Below are 22644 nucleotides of genomic sequence, written 5' to 3' on the forward strand. Positions count from 1 at the left end.
CTCTGATCAATCAGGGGACAAAAAAACCCAACTGATTCTCCAATTTTCACAATGCAAAGTCATTCATTGGACCTGATTTGACTCATCGATGGTCTGGTTCTGGCTTGCGGGCCATATTTTTCGACACCCCCAGCTTAGAGAATAAGGCTGATGATATTTTATGTTTTGTTATTGTAAACAGATCCCATGAAAAGACAAAAATCAACAATGTGTCAGCCCATCACGCAATACTTCTCAGCACTAAGCTCATTTCTATCTAATGAAAATGTAAATCTTCAAAAATGTGTCAGGAATACGTTCTGTTGGTTTTATTAAAGGCTAAAACTGCTGGGCACAGTAGTTTTTTTTTTTTAGCAGTTTTTACTATTTTCCGTTTTTTTCTGGTGCTCTGGTAGGTATTTGAATGAAACCTTTATTTCCCCCAAGGCTTCTATCTGTCTTGCACAAGGAGCATATAAAGACATCAACAATCACACGTGACAGCACAAAGTAGCATAGAACATAATCATCATGAAAAACCTCATCTTGGGAAATTCATAAAAGACATAAAGTGCAGGTCACATTCACATCCTGAGCCCAACATGAAGATAAAGGTGCATATTCAGGCCTTAGAGGCTGCAGAGGGTCTGACATGATCTTATGAGGTAAATTCATGTGTCATGTGAGTAATACTGCACCTCGGTTCCTCAGTTATCTTGCCGCCCAGTTTAACAACCCTGTCCAGTTTGTTCTTGTTTTATAGCCCTTTTTAACAGATCTCCTGCAATACTGCAGTAAAAAAAAATGGTTTGTTATTACACCGGCTTTGCACTGAACCAAACAACGCCGGCAGAAAACTGTCCCAGTGTGTGATTTTTAGATATCATGCCAGCATTCCAGAAGCAAAAAAGAGGCGAGACGTGTAACACAACAGCGTAGGCGTCGAGTGTGACGACTGTGTGTCCTGTCCTGCTGTCTCACGTTCTGCACAGACGTCGGTTTGGTTCTGTTACTACTACGCCTCGAAGGTAGAACAACAATTTCCCCCCCGTTCATGCATTTTATATAGAACAGCAGGGTGGAATAGCAGCATAACATTTTCATCTTTTACATCTCAACCGGTGCAACAATGTGGCCCATTGGTGTGTTTTATAGTGTTTTGAATCAGCTCCTGTAGATCACGCTTTTCAATAAATATGTTTTAGAATTAGCCACATCATTTAATAATTCTTTACCTTACCAGTACCAGTGGACAGGGAGAAGGAATTGAGGAGGCAGGAGAAGGAGCAAGGGATTAGGTGTGTGTGTGTGTGTGTGTGTGTGTGTGTGTGTGTGTGTGTGTGTGTGACCATCAGAGGAAAGAGAAAGGACATATACCAAGAGAAGGGGACAATTTCATTTCAGGACAATTGGGAAGGTGGCTGCTGATCCTCGTCCATCACACATTCCATCATGGCCCCGACATGGCTGACTTGTCACCCTGAGTGACATTCACAACTCCGACTTACACATAAAACACACACACACACACACACTAATGCATGTGCGCGTGCTCACACAGAGGAATACAGTGAACTCACACTGCACTCACTGTCATGTCTTCTTGTGGTGACTTCAGACTGCATTGTTTTCTCTCACTTGAATGTACTTTATTGTAGAAATTTTTACTTCTGTTTCCCTTTTTTCTGTGAGTATATCCTGCTGTATAATAGAGAGAGTGTATCACTGCAGATATGCCAGCTGAAATCCCAGTGGGTCTTTTGACTGATGCTTGTCTGTTTTTATTCCGGTGTGTTTTTAGCAGCAGAGCCTGTGCAGATAAATAAAATGCTGGCCCCGGTGAAGCAATCAAGATTTCATATCATTAAGGTTAGTGTGTGTTAACAAGTCAGCGTGATGTAAATTCGACCCTCCCTTTTATGGTCTATCAACAACACAATAAAATAAAATGATTTACAGTCTATGGACGGCTCATATACCGGAAGACGTCTTTGAGCAATTTAATTTTACAGTGCAACTAAGAGCCGTGTGAGAGTCCACTCAAGATGTGGTGGGATTGTGGACCAGACTTTTGGAGACGTTGTGGCGCCATCTAGTGGGCTAATCATGCAAAGAACATTTTGCATCTTTCCACTTAATCTATTTAAGAAAAATGTTAAAAATGCACCAGAATTATTATTTTTTTTACACAATATAATCTTTATTTTCTTTTACACAGTGATCAGCTACAAACACTGTTGCCTACAAACAGGCAGTTTAGCTCCAGCAGACTCAAATAATACAGTCATATGTTACAGCAGTGCTTGTCAACACAGTCACAAAGTCTCATGGTAAGTCTTGTTGCACCATGTATGGAAGAATGAGGGTACTGTCTGTGGCAACAGCGGATTTATTATCTTACTAAACTGTATAGAAAATTGAGGTTATTTCAGTTCAGCTCAGTTTGTTTTATTTGGTAATATATGTTTAATCCACTGTCGTTAAAGACGGGAGTATCTAATGTGTTTAATTTTTCTCACGCAGCCAACATGCTTATAGCTGGTTCAGACTTTTATGGCTGACAACAAGAAATGGAAGTTACACCTTTTGACAGTTTGACGGAAACATTGAACACTGACATGTCTCCCAGTCACACATCAATATGCATGCAAACACATGCACAGACAGAGACATTAGGGCACACACATACTTACATGCATGTGTTTAAGCACACATACAAAGTTTATCTACAATTTACAAAAGATAATTTGATTCATGTTTTCCTTTTGTTTTTTTTCTTGATCTCTCGATTCTAAATCCTGAAAAGTTGTAAATGCATTGTTACTACACTGTTTTAACTCTGCTTTAAACATTTGGTATTGACTCATAATAAAATGCTCTGTATATTTATATTTTTTAGTTTTTTTTTTATGATTACATGTGACCGAAATATCAAAAACAGTTATGAAAATGAGTTTGTCAATAAGGCATTTTGAACACAACCATTCATTGTCAGATTTCTTAAGAGGACCACCACACGCCACTGGAATAACAGAACACTGTGCATAAACACACAGCACACAAAACTTAAACTGTGTTTGACAAAATAACAAACCACATATGATTTCATAAGACTGCAGCCACGTGGACATCGATAAAGTGCTAAAAATAAAAATATGTACAGCTTTGACGTGCTCCTAGTGAAAAATAAATGCATGAATAAACTCTGAAGTAGCTGTCGTAGTATTACTCAAAAAGGAGAAATCAATAATCTGTCCATATTGCATAGCCGGAGCTGACACAGTGCAGCGTGACTCAATAATACCTGACTTAACAGCCACCAAAATCCTTCACAGTGCCACTCAGCTGATTGTGAATTAACTTTATTTCTCTGCTTGATGTCAGTCAGATTGTCCTGAAATTTATGCTTTATGTTTTTTTTTGCATAACATTTTGATAGTTGCATGTCTGTAGGTTTGTTTTAATGCATGTGAGTGTTTGCATGATTGTATTGTTGTATTCTTTAATGTTGCTGTAAGTTCATTCATTTAGTCTCTGTTGGCAAAGCAAGCTTCCACATGCAGTTTGGGCAACCAGCATTTATTCTCATAGTGTCCTGGTGGCTTTATCATGAAAACCTCACAGCTTCTGTGTATGGAGACAGCGTCTGGCTCCACCCGTCGCTGCTGTCTCCACTGCGAGTTACTGGAAGAGCAGAGAAAGAGGGATGAGTAGGAGAAACACTAACAAGACAATAGGAGTAAAATGTTGCATATTAACTCATGTCTGTTCTGTGAATTAATGATGAATAATGAATGGACTGTTCACTCACTGTCTGACTCTCCCCATCTGAGCCCCTTCTGGACTCTGAGCCGTAGTGCAGAGGAGAGTACACCCAGCTCCGATCCTCCTGATTCTGCTGTGATCGAATGCAGCCAGTAGAGGGCAGCAGCAGGAGAAAGGAGATAAGAGGAGAAAGATGAGTGAGGGGGGAAAGATACGTTTACGAAGACATTCCCCAAGACACTGAAGAGTTTGAAGCTGCCTGGTGCAGTTTTGCATGTTAGGAGCTTCAAACAGCAGCACACAGTGTGCTCACAGTCTGCCTATGACTGCTCATTACTGTTCAGTGGACAATTTGCTTTTTATTTCTGAAGCTTCATCTACATGGAGATGTGTCTGAATCTGCAGTTTAATTTAGAGAAAATATGAAAATCTGCAGGGTCTCAATAAGATGGGATGACATTCTGGATATACTGGCTAAGATTGGTGTAATTTCAGCTTCTTATTATAACACGTGGGATCCTCTATATACACACAATAGTTACAGTTGTTTCACATCAGAGATTTCTGCGTGGTTTGAAGTGGGCGGGACTAAGTTGGAAAGAGGTGATGTCACACTAATCAGACTTTACGAACATCTGACTCAAAATCTGATGATACTTGTGGAGACAACCCTTGACATCATTGCTGCTCATTTAGTCATGAATATCTACTGTTACAGAGAAACCACTTTTTTAGTCACTTTAAAATGAAAGTGCAGCTTTAAAGGGATATTTCAGATTTTTTGAAGCACTTATTGATAGTCAGTGTATTACCTGCAGTAGACAGCGGCTGATGTGCCCCCTCAATTTGAAGAAGCAGAGAGGGGTACCAGCACAGAAGCTAAACAATGTACACCTGTAGACAGGGTCAGCAGCAACTTAAAAAATTACCACCTAAAAAAGTCAATATCAGTTTATGTGTACACTATATTCAGAATATTTTCTTTCTTATTTTACTTTGGCATCAGACAGACTTTTCTGATCACTCTCTCGTGCTCGACCACATTTCTTTGACAAAAACAGTGATTTTTACCTCACAGAACATGGGAGATGTTGGTCTAACACAGCCTCAATCTGTTAGTTTGCTTGCTTTACTGTGTGACTTCAGTGTTTGGAAATGTTAGGTTGAATTCACTAAGCTTCCATGTTCTGCAAGGTAAAATTACTTAAGTTTTGCCAGTGGAGTTTGGTGCATTTGGAGAGATTGATATTTGGCTTATATAACAGCAGTTTACCATCACACAACACTCTCTGAGGCCAGGAAAAGGGGTCTTTTTTAAGTGGCTAAGATACATTTTGCTGCTGTCTCATCCATAGCACAATGCTTAGCTTCCTGCACCGGCACTCCTGCCACTTCCTCACACTGGGGGTATGTCAACCACCATCTACTGAAGGTGATACACTAACTGTGTACAACTACCTCATACAACCCCACTTCAAATAATCTGAACTATACCTTTAATAAACAGGTAATTACCAATGCCACAATGGTAGACTCCATTCTAGCTGAGCACTGACGACACTAATCAGCTTGTCTCTGTGCTACCTGAGTGCTACAGGGCAAAAGGCTTGAGGGGTTACTAAACGCATAAAACCAATACAAGCTACAGTTAACAAGATTTTGCTGGTAACATGTTACATAAAGATACATGCTCCATTTAAATGCACAGTATGGTCCTTCAGAAGCCACAGTTATTAATATGCAATGACTTTTTTGCAGCCTTTAACACTAAATAAGTCATGTGAAATGCATTGTGGCTCCATTTCGAAGTACTTCTGAAGATCCATAAGCAGCTGTGACTCTGACAGTCAGCAGGAACAGTTACCAGCAATGTGATGGAACAAATGACTCTTACTACTTTGGTGGTGACTTACATTGTAACTTAAGCTAGAGTTTAGCTTACGACGGCCAAGAACTGGAGAGTAAACCCAATATCTGCCATCTGCATACTGATGAATGGACACACACACACACACACACACACACACACACACACACACAGATGAACACACAAATGCATATAAAGTGTGCACTGGAAAATAAAGTGAATTGAATGAATTATTATACAAACCACAATTCCAAGAAAGTTAGGACACTGTGTAAAATGCAAATAAAAATGGAATGCAATGATTTGCAAATACTTTTTGACCTATATTCAATCAAAGGCAGTACAAGGACAAGATATTTAATGTTCAAACTGATGGATGAAAGGACAGAACGTGGAAAAGTACTGTGGTCCCCTTTTCAGTTTGATTTGGGAAATCGTGGATGTCACGATCTCCAGGCTAAAGAGAAGAAGGACCATCCAAATTGTTACCAGCTCTCACTTCAAAAGCCAGCATCAGTGTTGTATCATGGCTAACTGTCATATCTGTGAAGACACCATTAATGATGAAAGGTACATACAGGTTTTGAACATTAAATATCCTGTCTTTGTACTGTATTAAATTGAGTGTAGGTTAAACCGTTTCGTAAATCATTGCATTCAATTTTTTATTTACATTTTACAGAATGTCCCAACTTTTTTGAAACTGAGGTTGATATAATGGAGATGAAAGATGAGAGGAGAAATTATGATGAAGGAGACAAAGGAAAGAAAATGGACAATGAACAATATATTGTAAAAGAAATTCACACAGAGAGAGATTTATGGAGAGCTGTGCATGACACTGACAGGGCGTGTGAATGCAGACTGACAGATATAAATACATCATGCTGTGCAGGAAAGACAACCCCAGAGTTCTGCTGATGCATTCAAAAGCATGAACTAGGACTGGTGGCAGCCTCGTGCTTCGGAAAAAAAGCATTTCGTACAGCGAGAGCAATCCCGTAGTACGTGCACACTGCAACACACACACACACCCTCCCCCCTCACCATCATAACTCTACCACGCTGTCCTGACTGGGCCACTGCAAGAGACCCAGCAGATCAAAGTTAAAACAGAAGAGGAAGAATGATCTCTAGTCTCTGGAAAAGCACTGATTCATATATTAGGTCCTTACTTGAAACTGTTAAAATCATTTTAAACAGGAACCAAAGCTCCAACACGCAATGAGAAGAACTTACAAAGTAGATGTCAGACACCGGCACCTCCCCGTCCAATGAGTTGTGGCTGCTGGACACAGACAGCTGATTGCCCGATGCACGTGGCGCCTGCTGAGGCACCTGTGGGCTTGGAGGCTGGGAGGAGGGAGGGGTCGAGGGGAGGTGGTGAGAGGAGGAGGAGTGAGGAGATGCAGGGCAGATGGGAGTAAATGCCGAGGCAGGAGGGAGGGTGGAGGTGTTTCGAGCTGAGCTGACAAGCGTGGACTGCGCGGCTGAACGAGAGACCGGAGAAGAGGGAGCGGAAGACTGAGCCACCGTGGGTGAGGTGAGTGGTTTGGTGGACGGACGGATGGATGAGAGTGTGGAGGACGACTGGCCAGCTGACTGAGCAGTGGAGGAGGAAGATGCAAAGGAAGGTGGAAGGGTGGAGGAGGGATATGCCAAGGTTGGACTGCTAGAGGGAGGGGTGGATAAAGTGGTGACATGGGGGTAATGATCAGGTGACAGGTGGCCCGGGGAAGTCAATTCTGTCCTCTGTGTGAGCTCCGTGCTCTTTGGGATTCTACTGTATGAAGAAAAACAAGGAACACTGTAAAAATTCTGTTAGATTTGCAGCTACAGGCATTATCTTAGTGTGGCATTGCTGTGTATGTGTGTACCTTAACTCCACCTCCACTGTATGAACCTCAACTTTCTGTGACCTGAAAATATACAGGACGATACATGGTGTGATATCAGCAGGGAAGATACAGTGTATGTGGCACACTGTTTTTTTTTAATTTGTAAACAATGTTTGTTAGTTTTATGTCACCAGTATAAATGTCAACAAACAATATTTCCCCTCACCACACCCCACTTTGCTGGACCCTTCCCAATAAAACACTACCAATAACTAACAAAAGATGAATGTATGACATTGACAGTTGGAAACCTGGAATTAAGAAATCATTAAAAGATGAAATCAAGCCTTTACTATATCAGCCCTTTGGTAGCTGTTCCTCCAGTGGGGAGAGTGCTGGAATGTAAAATTTTCAATTCTGACTTATAGATAAATGGTGTTTTTGACAGCATATTGTCCTTATAGAGACGTCATTGCATATTCATGTAATTATTCTCACCTGGCTACACTCGGGGAAAGCATTTGTCTCCTGTAGCGTGGGTGCTCTGGTGTATCAAAGGGGGTGGTGGGCAAGGAGTTGTTAGAGGAGAGCGTGGTGGCGATAGAGGCTGTGGTTGCATCTTCAAAGGACGGAGGAGTGCAGGGTGGCTCTCTCCCTAATATGAATAATTACCCAAAAAGTACAAAAAGACAAGAAAGAGAATTTAATTGCTTTAAATCAGGCATAATTAAATTAAATGTAAGTGTGTCTTTCAAGCCTTTCATTGAAGCAAAGTGCCATCTAATTGTACAACGCTATACTTCAGCCAATTAGTCGAGTGCTGCACTCAAAGCTGTACATGTGATCAAGACTTTTATATTCAGTTGTTCTACAAGAACATATACAAGGGTTGGATTCATTTTCTTCATACGATGACATTCTGTTAATTTCTTACATCATTTATGAGTGCTGATAGTACATAAAGAATGCTTGTACACATAACCATGCTTTTCTTAAGTATTTATCTATGAATATCTAGCCTTTATGTGTTATACTTTTATTCTGACTCTGTTGCTGTTAAACTGCTGCTGAACCTCTATTTCTCCACAGGGATCAATAAAGGCTCACTTCATTTCAATTAAAGAGAAAATGGAGCTCTCAGCTGTGCACAATTGAAGCTATTAGTGTGCAAGGTTCAGAGAGACGCGATGTAACAAGGGGAAACCAGCACTCATGAGTTCACTCTTTATTTTCTACTATTTTATTCAAGCAGCATTAGTATGCTGCATGGACATTCTGATGAGAGCAGGCAGCTTTCAGAAACACTGATGAGGCTACTGGTAAAACAGTCCTACATTACTGGGTTTAATTGTTCGCTATTGATTTGATAATGTTTAGCCCTGACTTGTTTTATAATTTGGGGCTATATAAAAATGATTTGACTTATAGGACCAGTGTGTAGGATTTACTGGCATCTAGCAGTGAGCTTGTAGATGTAGATCACCTTGTGTTTCTCTCCCCTTCCAAGCATGTAGCAGAACCTATGGTGGCTGCAAAAACTGTGCAAAATGCTAAAGGATGTTTTCCATTTCTCCAATAAATCCCAACAAATCTTACACACCAGATCTTTAAATATAATCGACTTGACTTAACGAGAATTAAACTACCGTTGTCCTCCAGCATGGGGAAGCTGCGAGCTCCTCGCAGGTTCTCCAGGTTGTCCAGGTTTTCCTGTCTCTCATCGCTCACTGAGGGACGCTGCCCTTGTGAACCTGCTCCGGCACTGGACTTGGACATGAGAGGCCCTCGTCCTCTCTTAGAGGGGGACGATCGCAGCGCTGTGAAAGCAAGAGATAACTCACATGCACTGTCACTCCAAAAAAATCTTCCAATAATTAATACTGTGTTACTGGCACTACTGACATCAAACATAACACACTATATGGGTATATAACTCACAGCAGCTCTTCTTGAAGACAATGGTGCTACAGAATTTGTAAAACCTCTCAGCATAGAAACTAGGTCTGTGGACTGACACTGTGTCCTGTGGGGGGAAGCATTTGTTATGGTGAAGTGAGGTTTGATTCTGTTAGTAGAGATCAAAGCAAGAAAAAAATGTGAGTCTGAAAAGTAATCCAGGAGGAACAGTGTACAGTGTGATGAATAAAGTCTTCTATCAATCTCTGTCTTATGTTGGTCAAACTTAATATTACCATTCAGATCTACTCATGTTCTTACGTTCACTGAAATTACTTATCTTATGTTTGTATTTTTTATTCTGAGAACTTAACTATTAACTTGATATGTTTTGTTACTTCAAGTTAAGTAAACAGAACTCACCCCGTCGTGGATGAGGGACTTCCACGTGTGCTCCAGTTTCTTAATCATTCTGTCAGACAAGACAATTAATTTATTTAGATAAACTCATTCAGTGACTTACTGTGGTTACCTGGAAACTCAGAACTACAGCTACAGTCCACACTTGCTCTGACAATAGCTGTTATGTGTCTCCTCCGTTTGTATTTATTTATAGACAGTATGACATGTCTGGGATTACTTTTTCCCTGTGATCTTTCTCCATCTTTTAATACTTCTTACAGAAACACGATACCTGGCTTATAAGCCATAAACTAATATTTTCCTCACTTAAAAGCCAGAGAAAAACCCAACTTCTGTGATTATGAAGTGTCCAGTAAAAGACAGACTGAAATGACAAATGCAACCTTAAGCAGGACCTCAGACTGACAAGGCTGTAGAGGTTTAAGCTGATATGTAGAGCCCTTTTATATATACCCTTTATAATTTTTATTAAATTAACCTCGATACTTTGGATTTGTTATCACAAATATTATCATTTTTGTCTTCATACATCAAACCCTCATTTCATGAAGCTGTGGAGGAGGACGCTGGAACTCCTACACGCTCCTTATTTACTTCTTTGTTTTACTTAAGAATCTAAAATGTTGCAAGTGTGTGGGAGACATCTGACACTGTGAAACACTGTTTATTCTGAAAGAACAGAGGCATTTTTTAGTTTTGAGTTGAAAAGCAACCTCTTAAATCTTCCAGAAAATCTGTCCTAGTGACACATGGTTTAACATGCAGTCTCAAAATATTTCAAAGTATTTATTTAATGGTATTAAAATGGCAGCTTTAAGTTCTGATTTATTTGTTGCCTACCTGTAGGACTGCAGGATGTCAATGATTCCAATGAACAGCAGGAGGCGCTCTCCTTTGCCTCCCACAGCTGGAATACCACCCATACTACATACAGATGGGGCACATTATCAGCATTTGAAAATGTTAAGTGATTCTGAGGGCATATATTATGAAATGGTGACTTACGTGTCGTCGTGGTCCAGTGTGTCCCTGCATGTGGAGCCTCCCTGTATGGACTCCATCGCAGTGGAGTACAAGGATCTCTGAGCTGCTCTCCTCTTTTCATCCCCGCCTCCTGCCGGCGAGCCCTGAGACTGACGCTCTCGTTCTGCTTGGGTTTTGTTGTGGACCCCCAGCAGCAAACTGTAGTCCATAATCTTAAAACTTTCCAGAACCTGATGTGTAACACATACATGATATGTCAAAACATTTACAAAGTTCCTGGCAATTAGATTTTTTTTTAATGCATGGATTAGATTTCTGAGTTAAATAGTTCATGTGTGCTTGGCTGTGCAACTTTACTGAAATTGCTAAAACACAAAATGCACAGGGTTAATCTACTTTCACAAACCACTGCTCATCCATCTCCTCCCTCTCATCCCTCTCACCAGACAGTCTCTCTGCAGAGTTTTGACCAGCGCGCTGTACGTGTCCTGGTCCAGAGTGAGGCCTTCAGGAACGTCGCTCAGGAAGTCCAGGTCTTTAAAAGTGGGTTTGGACTTCTCTCTTTCCTTCTTGGATGCTCGCCTCTTGTATGTGGAGCCCTTCAGATCGAACTTGAGGTGCATACGTACAGAGCGTGGTAAAATATTGTTCATCACAACAACTCTGATGTTCTTGCCGCCACACTGGACGCAGTAGAGGCCAAAGAATTTTGGCAGCAAAGTCCGGGGGTTCTGGTTCAGGTTCTGGAGAGGAGCATTCATGTGACAAACATCGAGAGCGAGAGAGAGACAGGGAGGACTTTAAAAAATATGGTACATTATTTGGTAATAAAGCAAGTAATTTCTATTTAATATAATATAATTTAGTTTTAGTCACTTATTGAAAATTTGTTGCAACGTCACATTTTCGTTTTTGATTTGTCTTAGTTCAGATTTAATCAGTAGAACTTAGTTTTAATTTTAGTCATAATTTTCACAGGCACTTTCATGATGCTGTGATACTGTAGAGGTTTTGCTATTATTATTTCTCCTGGCTATAAAATTTCCACTGAGAAGTAAGCATACCCTGAAGTATGTGTTTAGTCATCTTGACTGAGAATGTGATAGAGACACATTCTTTCATACCGTAAAAAAAAAAAAAGAATGCAGTAGTCATTGTTGATGCATCATTATGGGATATCACACACTGATAACATTTATTACCTGACAAAACAGACGTTTTATAAATTACTGGGGACTTCTGTGAAGCTGGCGTCATCTTGTTTTAATAAATCAGCAGTAAAATCTGTAAAATGGGTCGTTTTGCCAGGCGAGCACTATCTGAGAAACACCATGTTTATTCACTCTATGTGGAGCTAAATTAAAACCAAATTATGTTAAATGTTTGCCGAATGAGTTAGTGGCTATTTATGACTCGCAGGAAATCATAATTTATGTTTCAGAAAGAAAGCTTTGTTAAATTTAACAGTGTGTTAGTGGATCAAGGCAATGCGCCCTGAACATAGACACACAGAACATCTTGTACTAACTTTACATCCTAAAAGGGAATTAACATGCATGTTATCAAATCAATCAACTTACATTCACCCTGGTAGACACTGCAGGATGGTGTGTTTTCAGGAGTCTCTTTAAATTAGTTTTGTTTTTTTTCTGCACACCTTTAATCCACAAAGTGTTCCATCTCCACTGGGAATGATACAGTCAGTCTGTCCTTTGGTTTGAATACAACAGAAAAGTGTCCAGCTTCTGCGAGTTTTCTTTTCTTCCCATCTGACAGGCCGCTGGTGAAGATGAGGCACGTACTTTTTAAGCTGCCTACATGTATTGGTCTTTTGAGACGGCCAATTACTGTGATCTAACTCAGCTTGTCATGACATAAAAGGACAGCAAATGAATGCTTATTGACAAAATTTTGACAAAATGAACGCTGCAGTCTACGTGTTTCAGCCTCAGCATCATGCACCTGCCAGACAGCGTGACTCCTCACAGGCCACAGCCCATTCTTGTGTGTCTCTTCTGAGTGCATGATTAACCTGTTAAAGAGTACTTAGCCTGGGTCTTGGTCAGGTACAACTTCTCAGCTCAGATCTATTACAAAGTCACCTGCTGGCGTCACCGCTGACCCGGGCCAACACCAGGGGGTAGGATAAAGAGGATAAAAGTGACTAGAAGTTTCAGCTGGTGCTTCCTTGCCCTTAAGCATGCACTCATGTACACAAAGGCTGCACACCCACACACCCAAATCTCTGCACAGACACACTATGACAAAATACGTGGCAAAAGTTTTCCATTTCCCATCGAGACCAGAAAGATAATTTAGTAGAATTTGCTGTACCCAAAGATACGAATATTACACATTTTCTCAGTGCTTTTGCTTTTTGAAATCTTCATACTAAATATTATAATACAAAATTCAGTATGTTAACAGCAACTGGGTTGAGTCTTTGGAGGGAGGGGCTGTGTTTGACTCACCATATAATATCCAGGAAGGAGTTTCTGTAGGAACTCGGCCTCTTTGTGCTGAACAGTTTTGATGATGAACTCGTCATCGCGGGTTACGTAGAATATGGAGCCACTGGCTCCTGGGTTTGACAGCTCGATCAGTGGCTCGTTACAAAGAGAATACTGGAGAGAGCAGAGACAGAGAAAAAACAAAACGATTAAAATTTAGACTGGTGTCTCGCCTCAAGTATGACAATCTCACCCAAAATCTCTAGACTGTTTCAACACACAACAGCCACAGAATCAGATCTTATTCTCTCTTAATCTTACACTGCCTGTTTTAAACAGTCTGTCCCTCTGTTAAAAGATATTTGTTTCATCCAAGTTTGCAATTTCATAATTTCCTCAGTTTCATACTTTGTGGGTTCTGCAGGGCTGCCTAGCACTGGTAATGTTGGATACAAAAGAGCTTTCAAATAGCCGGCCAAAAGACTAATATATCTACCCACTCACATGGCATTGCTCATCAGCAGCAAAGAGGGAACTTTGTTTTAAAGTGCAAGTGTTCATATACTGCTGAGTACAAAAAGAAAGGGTGCGGGTGGAAAGAATTACACATCTTGAGGAGTTTAAATTGTATATTCTGACATTTACACCTTTATGTAGTATGAGTAACTACAGTTATGTTAATAACTTAACTGTGGAAATGTTACTCTCACCCGATGGTGCTGAATACCATGTGTACCATCAGGAAATTGTGTTAAACTGAGGCCAGTAGTATTAAATATAAACACTCTAATAGCATCAGTTGGTTTAAATTTACACTGAATATTTAACAGGGAAGTAGAGCCATTAAGACTTTGTAAATAATGAAATCAGATCTAATGAAGTTGGTTAGAATCTGAAGACTTAAGTTGGAAAGTAACAGAAAGTGCACATTGCTTTTAGTTCATTGTCGACTAAAGTAATTTAATTTTCTAAAGCTTAGTCGGGAAAATTAATTTATACTACTCCACCCCCACCCCCAACTCCACCACCAACACAAACACATGCAGACATAAACGCAAACTACTCTCTGACTGTCTGCCACCACTACCTGGAGTTTAAAAAAGAAAGCTTTAGTCTGCTAATCTCCCTCTGGCACAGGTAGAAATGTGAGCTTAAACGTGCAGCTGAGAACACTGTATGTCACTGCATGTGCGTGAGTCCGTGTATGTGTGCAGCCTCTCATGAAAAAATATCTGAGGGCGTGTCTTCTTTTTTGTGTGTGTTTACGTGCTGCAATACTTTTGTTTTTTAATGTGTGGGCATTCATTGTTTGTCCTTAATGCAGGAACGGTCTGCTGTGGCGGGGGACATGTTTTGTTCACACAAACTGAACTTCACACAAATCTTTATTTAGAAAATGTTAGGTGAGTGTTACTACACTGCTATCAAATGAAATATATCAAGAAAGAGAAACAAAATACACTGTTTTTTTTAGCTCTCTGCCCAGACAAAGTCATGTAAATGGTTACTGTTGTTTGCAGCAATAATGCTTATTTTATTATGTCTTTACTATATCTATTAATGAATTAGGCAGTGTTTTTCACTCCAGAATACATAAAAAATTCAAATTCAAAGAAAGCTGTCAAGGGATAAAAAAAGTAAGACCCAATAAAAAAACTTCAATTGCTTGTGTTGGACACCATCTAGATTACATCGATTAGGCCTTAAAAACACTGCTGACTGCTAGAGATGAATTTAGAGGACACATTACCTCATAGTCTCTGGCAATGCCAAGACTTTTAGGTACAAATCCTCAATTGTATAAAAGAGATCACTTGACTTTTGAATTCTCTCCCAGGTTACTTGTCCTGGGTGACCGATCAGCTGAACTGATACAAACTGCCTTTATGGTGCATAGATGGACTTTAATGAGGGGATAGACAAAAGGCAGGAGCTTCCTCTTATCAGGAGTGGCTCATAAAAACTGAAAGGGGGCATCATATGAACAATTTCACAACAGAAAGATGGACAGATAGGAAGATTATACTGTACAATGGAGAAAATACCAAATCCATGTCTCTAAGGATAAATAAAAAATTAAATATTATCAGATCTTTCTTTGTAGTCACAGACAAGGGAAGTGAAATAAAAATTACTGCTGCTTGTTGTTATAGCTGGAAATATATAATATCCACTTATACTGCCTCATTATGGTTTTAGTCCCACTGTATAATTAATATCATGAGTTGGCAGGTATGGACCAGTTACATAATATGACAACAAAAGAGAAAGGTGCTAACAGTTAGTTAACTGGCCGTTCTGAAGCAAATAATTATGTGCGATGTGTAAATGTTCACTTCTCTGCTGATACTCTGTGACATTTCGCTTGCATAGCACTTCATAAGACATTCAAATGCTGTGAATGCATCCCCGGTCATCAGGGAACATAATTATCTCACCAGGTAGTCATCAGGTCGAATCCCAAACAGCTCTCGGAAGTAGCGGAAGGCCACAGGGGCGTAGGTTTTAAACCTGAAGTCTGGGAAGTGGTGGGCTGGAGTGAGGTTACTGCCTTCACTGAAAATAAAAGAAAAGAAAAGATGATTATTAGATTCCACACACATGCACATAAACTCACATCCACCCATTCAAACGCACTAGGACTGCATGTTATGGTACATATATATATATATATATATATATATATATATATATATATATATATATATATATATATATATATATATATATATAGGATATGATTCACAATGAGGGGAAATTATTTTTTCACGTAACAATTTTCATTTCACTCACAAAAACTGTAAAAACCATGATGATGTGACATTTGTTGGGGCTGTACCAAAAAAAACAAAACATATTTTCTTGCATCTGGAGAAGATTTGTAGACCAGAGCATCTCTGCAGAACTACAGTACTTTACTTTATTATATTGCTGTTTCGTTGCACATTTTTCCTTTATCAAAAAACTTGCAGCTTCTGCAATTTGGATATTGCAGTTGACCACATTGTGATTTCAATTATCTGGGCAGCCCAAAAACGCACCTGGGGAAGAAGATGCTTTCCACCACATAGAAGTCCTGCATCAGCACATCTCTCTCAGGCTTGGAGCTGAGGTTGCCAACAGTGTATCCAATACCCAACTGGATGGCCCCTTGCAAGGCAGAGGAGGTGGTCTGGAGGCGGCGAACACAGAAAAGAACAACAGAGTAAGGTGTGGGTGGAAAGTAGCTGTTGGAATCGTGACGCCAAGCAAACCTACAAACAGTATCTAAGACAAAAGGCAAAGATGAATACAGCAGAGAGACAGATGAAGAGGAAAAACCTACTTTCTTGTATGTTGTCTCTCCAGAGGCATCTACCCTCCTGTGGCCGATCTTTTTCTCATGGGCAGCGCCCACTCCAAATGGGGATGGCATCTGTCAGAAGGAAAAGAAAAAGAGTGATATATAGAAAAGAAAAGGGTCATGCAATTGTATTTGTGAAATAGGAACTGAAAATATTGTATGATTCAAACCAATACAGATGAGAGAAGTGAAAGAGATGAAGAGAGACGGGTGAGACAGACAGGTGGATAGTGTGAAGTAGCCTCTCACCTCTGTTATCTGAGCTCTCTTGGCTGGATCTGTGGACAGAGACAGAGAGAGAAGATGGAGGAGAAAACAGGTTGAGACGTGTCCAAATCTGTACATTATTTAACGTGATTTAGCAATGAATGATTGAGCAGGGAATGCAAACTTTGGCATCAGACTCATGCTGGGGTTGGTGATTGTTAGCCAGACAAAATAGAGTACATCGATCCCTAATTGAATGTATACTCATTTTATACATTGTGTTGTGGTTCAAGCACGTAACTGTCAAAAAGCTTTCCAAAGTAGTTAAAATGGGAAGTACAGTTTCAGGCTGCAAACAAACCCTGCTGTCTTACTGCCATGGCAAAGCAGCCCAGTACTGTAAGGGGCAATATCTTGACCACAGCCATCCTTTAATTCACCACTTTTTCACCACTTTACTGCCCTCAGAGCAAAGGTACAGACTTCTATGTGGAAAGAAAAACATCTATAAAAAAACAATTTGTCCCTGTTGCTATCAAATATCTTTATCAGTAAGGACAGTCACCTCTTAAAGCCACACTTCTACCTCAGCACTTTACATGTGTATTTTTCTATCTCATAACCCTGATTCAGTCCTAACTATTAAGTGCCTGGTGCTCCTTTTAATATAGCCCTTTTTATGTTCCTAGTGTATTTTAATGTGTCCTGTTTGGATGTGATAAGTTATGTTTCACTGCACTCTTTTCATAGCAGTTTTCTGCACATGTAAGCACATTTCTGCTTCTTGCAAGCAAAGAGTAGACAACAAAGTATATTCTATTGTAAATTTAAGCCATCATAGACAGTACATGACTGTTTATATAGCACAATCAATTCAACCTTTTATCAGGACATAGATTTTCATTTTCATTTATTTACATTACATTTATTTAACCAACTCAGCGCATCTGAAACCTTAGTTTTTTTTACAAGGGGTATGTATGATCCTCCAAAAATCTTAAAGGTAAACTATGCAGAATTTCCCCCCCAAAACAATATATGGACTCATTTAAAAATAATCGCTCTCAGTCATCACCCACAATCCAGCAGAGGTCTGTGGCAGCGCTTGCATCTGCAAAGATCCTGTCGACCACCTGTATCTTCTTGTTTTATCATTATTTTGCTGTGCTTGGGATGCTTTACCAACCCAGAATGTCAGCATTTGTCAGCCCGGGGATGAGACTCAACAAACAACTATCCTTCTGGTGTGTTTACAAGCAACTGACAAATCCTTTGTATTCTACCTTTAAAGTGCACAGAAAAGTGGAAAACTTGAACAATTGCAACTCCATAACAACTGGAAAACTTCATCTGCTGGGCACGATGGTGTGACACCATCGAAAGCTCCAGAACAGCTACTAATGGAGCTTGTGGCGAGATTATTCCAAGCTAATTCTGCAGCTTTCATACAAACTTAACTTCTTCAACTTTTTTCCAAATAAATTCATGGTCAACTCACCAGCAGCAGAGTTCAGTGTCTACAGGTTACCACTTGTTTAATAATCCAGAAAACCTGACATTCAGCTGTCAGACCACCAGTGCAGTCACTGTTTTCTATTCCTGGATCAGTGAGATTTGTACTGAGAAGGTAAAAACTCTATTGGATTGACTTCCTCCCTAATCTGAGTGCTGCCATTGGCTGACATCTCCAGATCACATCACCAACCAATCGCACAGGAGGATTAGGAAGGATCTTTCCCACTGACATTAGGGATGCAACTGGACTGTGCCTGTGTTTAAAAGAGGAAGAGAGACCACGAAGGGAGGAAGTGAATAGTGCTTCACAGTGCTACAAATGCTTAGCACCATTGTGCTAAAATATAAGGTCATATGAGGGTGAAGATTAAGAAAGTACAGCTGACAGAATGGATAATGAATCTTTAAGCCATGTTAAACCACAGCACACACTATGGCAGAGTTTGCAATCACTAAGGCATGACAGAACACAATGGACCTTTTTCCGCCATGTTAATATGAAATAGTAGTGTAAACACAGGTGTTAGCAATGATACTAATAAAGGTCTTGATCTGTTTAGTGTAGCAAAGCCTTTCCAGCTGCCAACATGCACAGTAGCAGCACCCTGACTGTTTGTCCTGAATGGAACTGAACCTTAACTTGTAGTATCATTGGTTACACCTGTGTTAACCCCACTATTTCATGTCAAAGAAGTCTGTAATAGCCAATCAACTCAACCTAATACATAATATTCATGACTTCTCATTGGTGGGTCAGTAGATGAAAACAAAACACAAGAATCATACAATCTGAATTCTTAAAAACTCAAACTAACATGCAGCAGAGGTATTTGATTAAAAATCCTGACAATGGTAAGGTGGTACAGTCCTCTGTTGCACCACCACTCTGACTGTTTAGCTGCTTTACAACGACAACTGCAGCAATAACAAGAGTCTACAGCTACACCAGTGCCACTGTGAGGCTGTGCTGAGGCACAGCAACACTTTCAGCTGAAAATGCTCACAATGGCAGGTGCAGGTACAAGATTTACCAGGTTAACCACCTTAGTTTAGCATGTTAATATGATAACATTTACTAATTATCATTTAACATAAAGTGCATCTGAGGCTGATGGAATATGTCATTAGTTTAGCAGGTATTTGGTCAGAAACAAAAGTAGGGCTGCAACAATTGTTTTCATTGTCTGTTGATCATTTTCTTCATTACTAAATTAGCTGTTTGGTCATTAAAATGTAGAAAAACGTGTCCAAGATTACATCCTCAAATTTCTTGTTTTCTCCACAACCCGTTGATATTCAGCTTACTGTCATAGAGCAGTAAAAAAAATAAGAAATATATCCAGAAAATATTTACATTTAAGAAGCTTGCAGGAAAGAATTTTGACATTTTTTCTTTTTTTTAAAAAAAAATAGTTGACAACTAATGAATTGATTAATCCTTGCAGCTAGAGTCTAGCACAAATCAAAATGTTGAACTGATACCAGTGCTAGATGAGAAGTCTGAGTGGGACATGATAAATTTCATGGCAATTCATCCAATGTACTTTCAGGTTTTTTCACTCAAAACCACAAATGTGAACCTTATGGTGGTGCAAGAGGAAAAGTCAGGGGATCACCAAAGTCAGTAGATTTCATCCTCTGAGCACAATGAATGTTTATACTAAATTTCATAGCAATCCATCTGGTAGTTGTTGAAATGTTTCCGCCTGGACCAACGTGGTCAACCATCTGACCAAATAATGATCAAAGCATCAGCTTCTCTAGAGTTGTGACACTAGCCAGAAAGGGAAAGGGACAGGGGTGTAAATATAGTCAGCGAAGCTCTACTGGTGATCGTGTGGTGGGGGCCCATAGAGAAAATAGGCCTTTTCCAAAAATGTGTTGGGCAGAGGTTGGGCCCTTTTGAGTAATTCAGATTGCCACCTCAGAAATATGCCTGTGTACAAAGAAGAGCAGTGGCATATACGCTCTCAATAAGGCAAACCCATGTCTTTGTTTTTGGTCTTTTGTGAGCTAGTCAACAGCATAAACAAATTTATATTCTTATTTTCCATACAGTAAATAAACTATAAAAAGCAATGCAATCCAATAAATAATTTCTTATTTTCATATATATGTAGATATGCAATGATAATTGCTGGTTAATATGTATGTTGCTGTTGTTCATGTCAAGTCTATCTGATTGTGTGATGACTTTGGCCACCAGAGCGCTGTCCATGGTTCTGATAGGTTTCTCTTTTCTTTCCAAATACAATAGCCTAAGTAACTCATTCAACTGTGCAGTCCAACACATTGTTTATTAAATATATACACCTAAAGGTGTGTGTGTGTACTTCATGACAAAATTCCAATGTACACCCCAGTCCATCTCTGTCCTAACTACCTCATGCCACTGGAAATGGAAAATGTTGTCAATAAAAATTCAGCATGCAACTGTGAAAACAAAAACAGGTGGCTCCTCGTAATTTCAATGACTTCCTTGTTGTGCAGTTACAGGACACACACGGCTGGCCACACCTGTAACCTGCAGATTACCGCCGCATCAAAGCCTGTCAGGCAGAACAATGAGAAGGAGTATCTGCACACACAAAGAGTCTCTGCGGGATTAGGGTCACGCCAGAATAATGTGCCACTGAGCTGCAAGCAACAAACAGGACGAAGTCACAGTGTAGTATTATGATTACTATGTCTATTTGCTTCGAATTGAATGTGTTAAAGCTGAAAAAATGCAGAAATGTACATTCACTGAAAGCTCACTAAGATATTCTTGTAATTAAACATTTTGTGTCAATGCTAAGAGAAAAATGCCTTAAGGCCTGTGTGTGTGTGTCATACTAAAGAGGATTAGATCCCTCTCTTAGCTGAGGAAGTGGTGGGCCTGTTGCTGTGACATTAATGTGACACTAGACACAGCAGTGGATGTTTATGCCCCGAGGCTCTCTGCTGCACACAAGTATAATCTGCTGGACTTAATAATAATCATCTGCGCACAAACATCCGATATAACTGTGCATACATGAACATTCACACTGACTGACAACTTGTTGGATGTGCTAAACTGATTAGGACCACATGTGCTTTCTTTCTTTAAAATTTGCGCATAAATATCATAAATCTGTCATGCACGTTCTGTCGTATTTGTAGCCATGACAGACACAGCAATGCTTGGAATTGATACCCATGAGGGATTAGTGCGTGGTTTATGTTATAATTCCATATCAGATTATGTAAAGCACTCTTCAGATTTAGCTCGGAAGAGGAAGAGAGACATGGTAAGAATTATGAGGACAGATAGAGGTTGGAGAAGGGGAGGAAAATGACACCTGGGAGATACCAGTATGCGTTCATTACAGTGGATGCTGTAATTACAAATGACTACTGTGTGTGTAAATAGCTCCACACTCATCCAGGGAAGATGTCACTTTCATCCCACAGCAGCTTGTCTTTATCAGGTCTTGAGGGACTGTGTGCACATCCCTAATGTGCACCTTGTGTGTGTGCCAGCCTGCAGCGAGCCTCTGACACCATGGAGCCATTTACAACAGAACAGCAGTGACTTGAATCTTGACACTGTTATCTAACCAAGTAATTTATTATTCATTTCCACGGCTTAGGTTCCTCGAACGACAATTTTTTGTGCCTGCTGGCGAAAAATATCTATTTTTCTTTAGCCTTCTGTAGCTAAATTCACATAAAACTGTGATAGGATGCTGCCCACTCATGTCTTAACTTCTATCCCCTGCTGTATTTGACAGTTGAGTCTGAACGAGCCCACAAAGATGGGACTGTTTGACCGTTTTTTTTGACAACAAATGACTATAATGTTCACTGAATGACATACGAACCGGTGTCCAACTCAAGTTGCAGGCAGAGGCCGGCGCCCGCCGCTTCCTCACTCGTCCTCCCGTCATTCCCGGTTTCCGCAGTCCTCCCGTCCATCTCCAGGACGACTCCTGACGACGACGCGCTGCCGGTGTCCTCAGCGAGAGCGAGATGAGACTCCGAAACAACCCGAAAACCTTCTCATTTCACCTTCTTCGATGCGTCCTGCCACAATTACACACTACATGGCTCTGTTCGCGTATGTCTGTGGCCGTAAATACACACACGCAGCGACACGTTCAGAGCCAGCGGTGCTGATCATCTCTGCCGTTACCGTGCGTCATCATCTGCACGCAACGGCTGATGCGCGTGCCGCTACAGCATCATCTTACCGAGTAACCGTTAGTGGAGGTGTCGTGTACGGTGTAGGCTATGCGATAGGCCTAACCGCAACATGGGAGAAACCATTTTAATTTTAATTTTAATTTTAATAATGTTCTGTATTTAATGAAAACCAGCGTGGTACGGAATCCCAAAGATAGTATAGTAAAATAG

At 40.2% G+C, this 22644-nt stretch overlaps 1 protein-coding gene across 8 annotated transcripts; it reads right to left on the minus strand.

Moving 5' to 3' along the window:
* Positions 1-2151: 2151 nt before the first annotated feature.
* LOC146317518 (phosphatidylinositol 4-phosphate 5-kinase type-1 gamma-like) lies at positions 2152-22436 on the minus strand. Of its 8 annotated transcripts, none has more exons than XR_014771648.1 (18): positions 22113-22436; positions 16795-16823; positions 16528-16617; positions 16244-16374; positions 15641-15758; positions 13224-13376; positions 11196-11495; positions 10774-10982; positions 10609-10692; positions 9769-9817; positions 9388-9472; positions 9096-9266; positions 7948-8104; positions 7489-7530; positions 6851-7394; positions 6659-6693; positions 3791-3874; positions 2152-3663 (listed from the first exon to the last, which is right to left on the minus strand). XR_014771648.1 is itself a non-coding variant. In XM_084732296.1 (18 exons), the coding sequence occupies exons 1-18, from the start codon at positions 22204-22206 to the stop codon at positions 3661-3663; spliced, it is 2418 nt and encodes an 805-aa protein (XP_084588422.1). In that variant the 5' UTR covers positions 22207-22436; the 3' UTR covers positions 2152-3660. The 8 variants fall into 8 exon arrangements, 6 of the variants coding, with proteins under 6 accessions (XP_084588422.1, XP_084588421.1, XP_084588420.1 ...); XR_014771647.1 differs by having other exon boundaries at positions 3791-3877; XM_084732296.1 differs by lacking the exon at positions 6659-6693 and adding an exon at positions 5658-5732 and having other exon boundaries at positions 3791-3877; positions 6851-7391.
* Positions 22437-22644: the final 208 nt, after the last annotated feature.

Source organism: Lutjanus erythropterus, chromosome 12 (genome assembly GCF_056507025.1).
Source record: "Lutjanus erythropterus isolate fLutEry1 chromosome 12, fLutEry1.hap2, whole genome shotgun sequence".
Taxonomy (NCBI): domain Eukaryota; kingdom Metazoa; phylum Chordata; class Actinopteri; order Lutjaniformes; family Lutjanidae; genus Lutjanus; species Lutjanus erythropterus.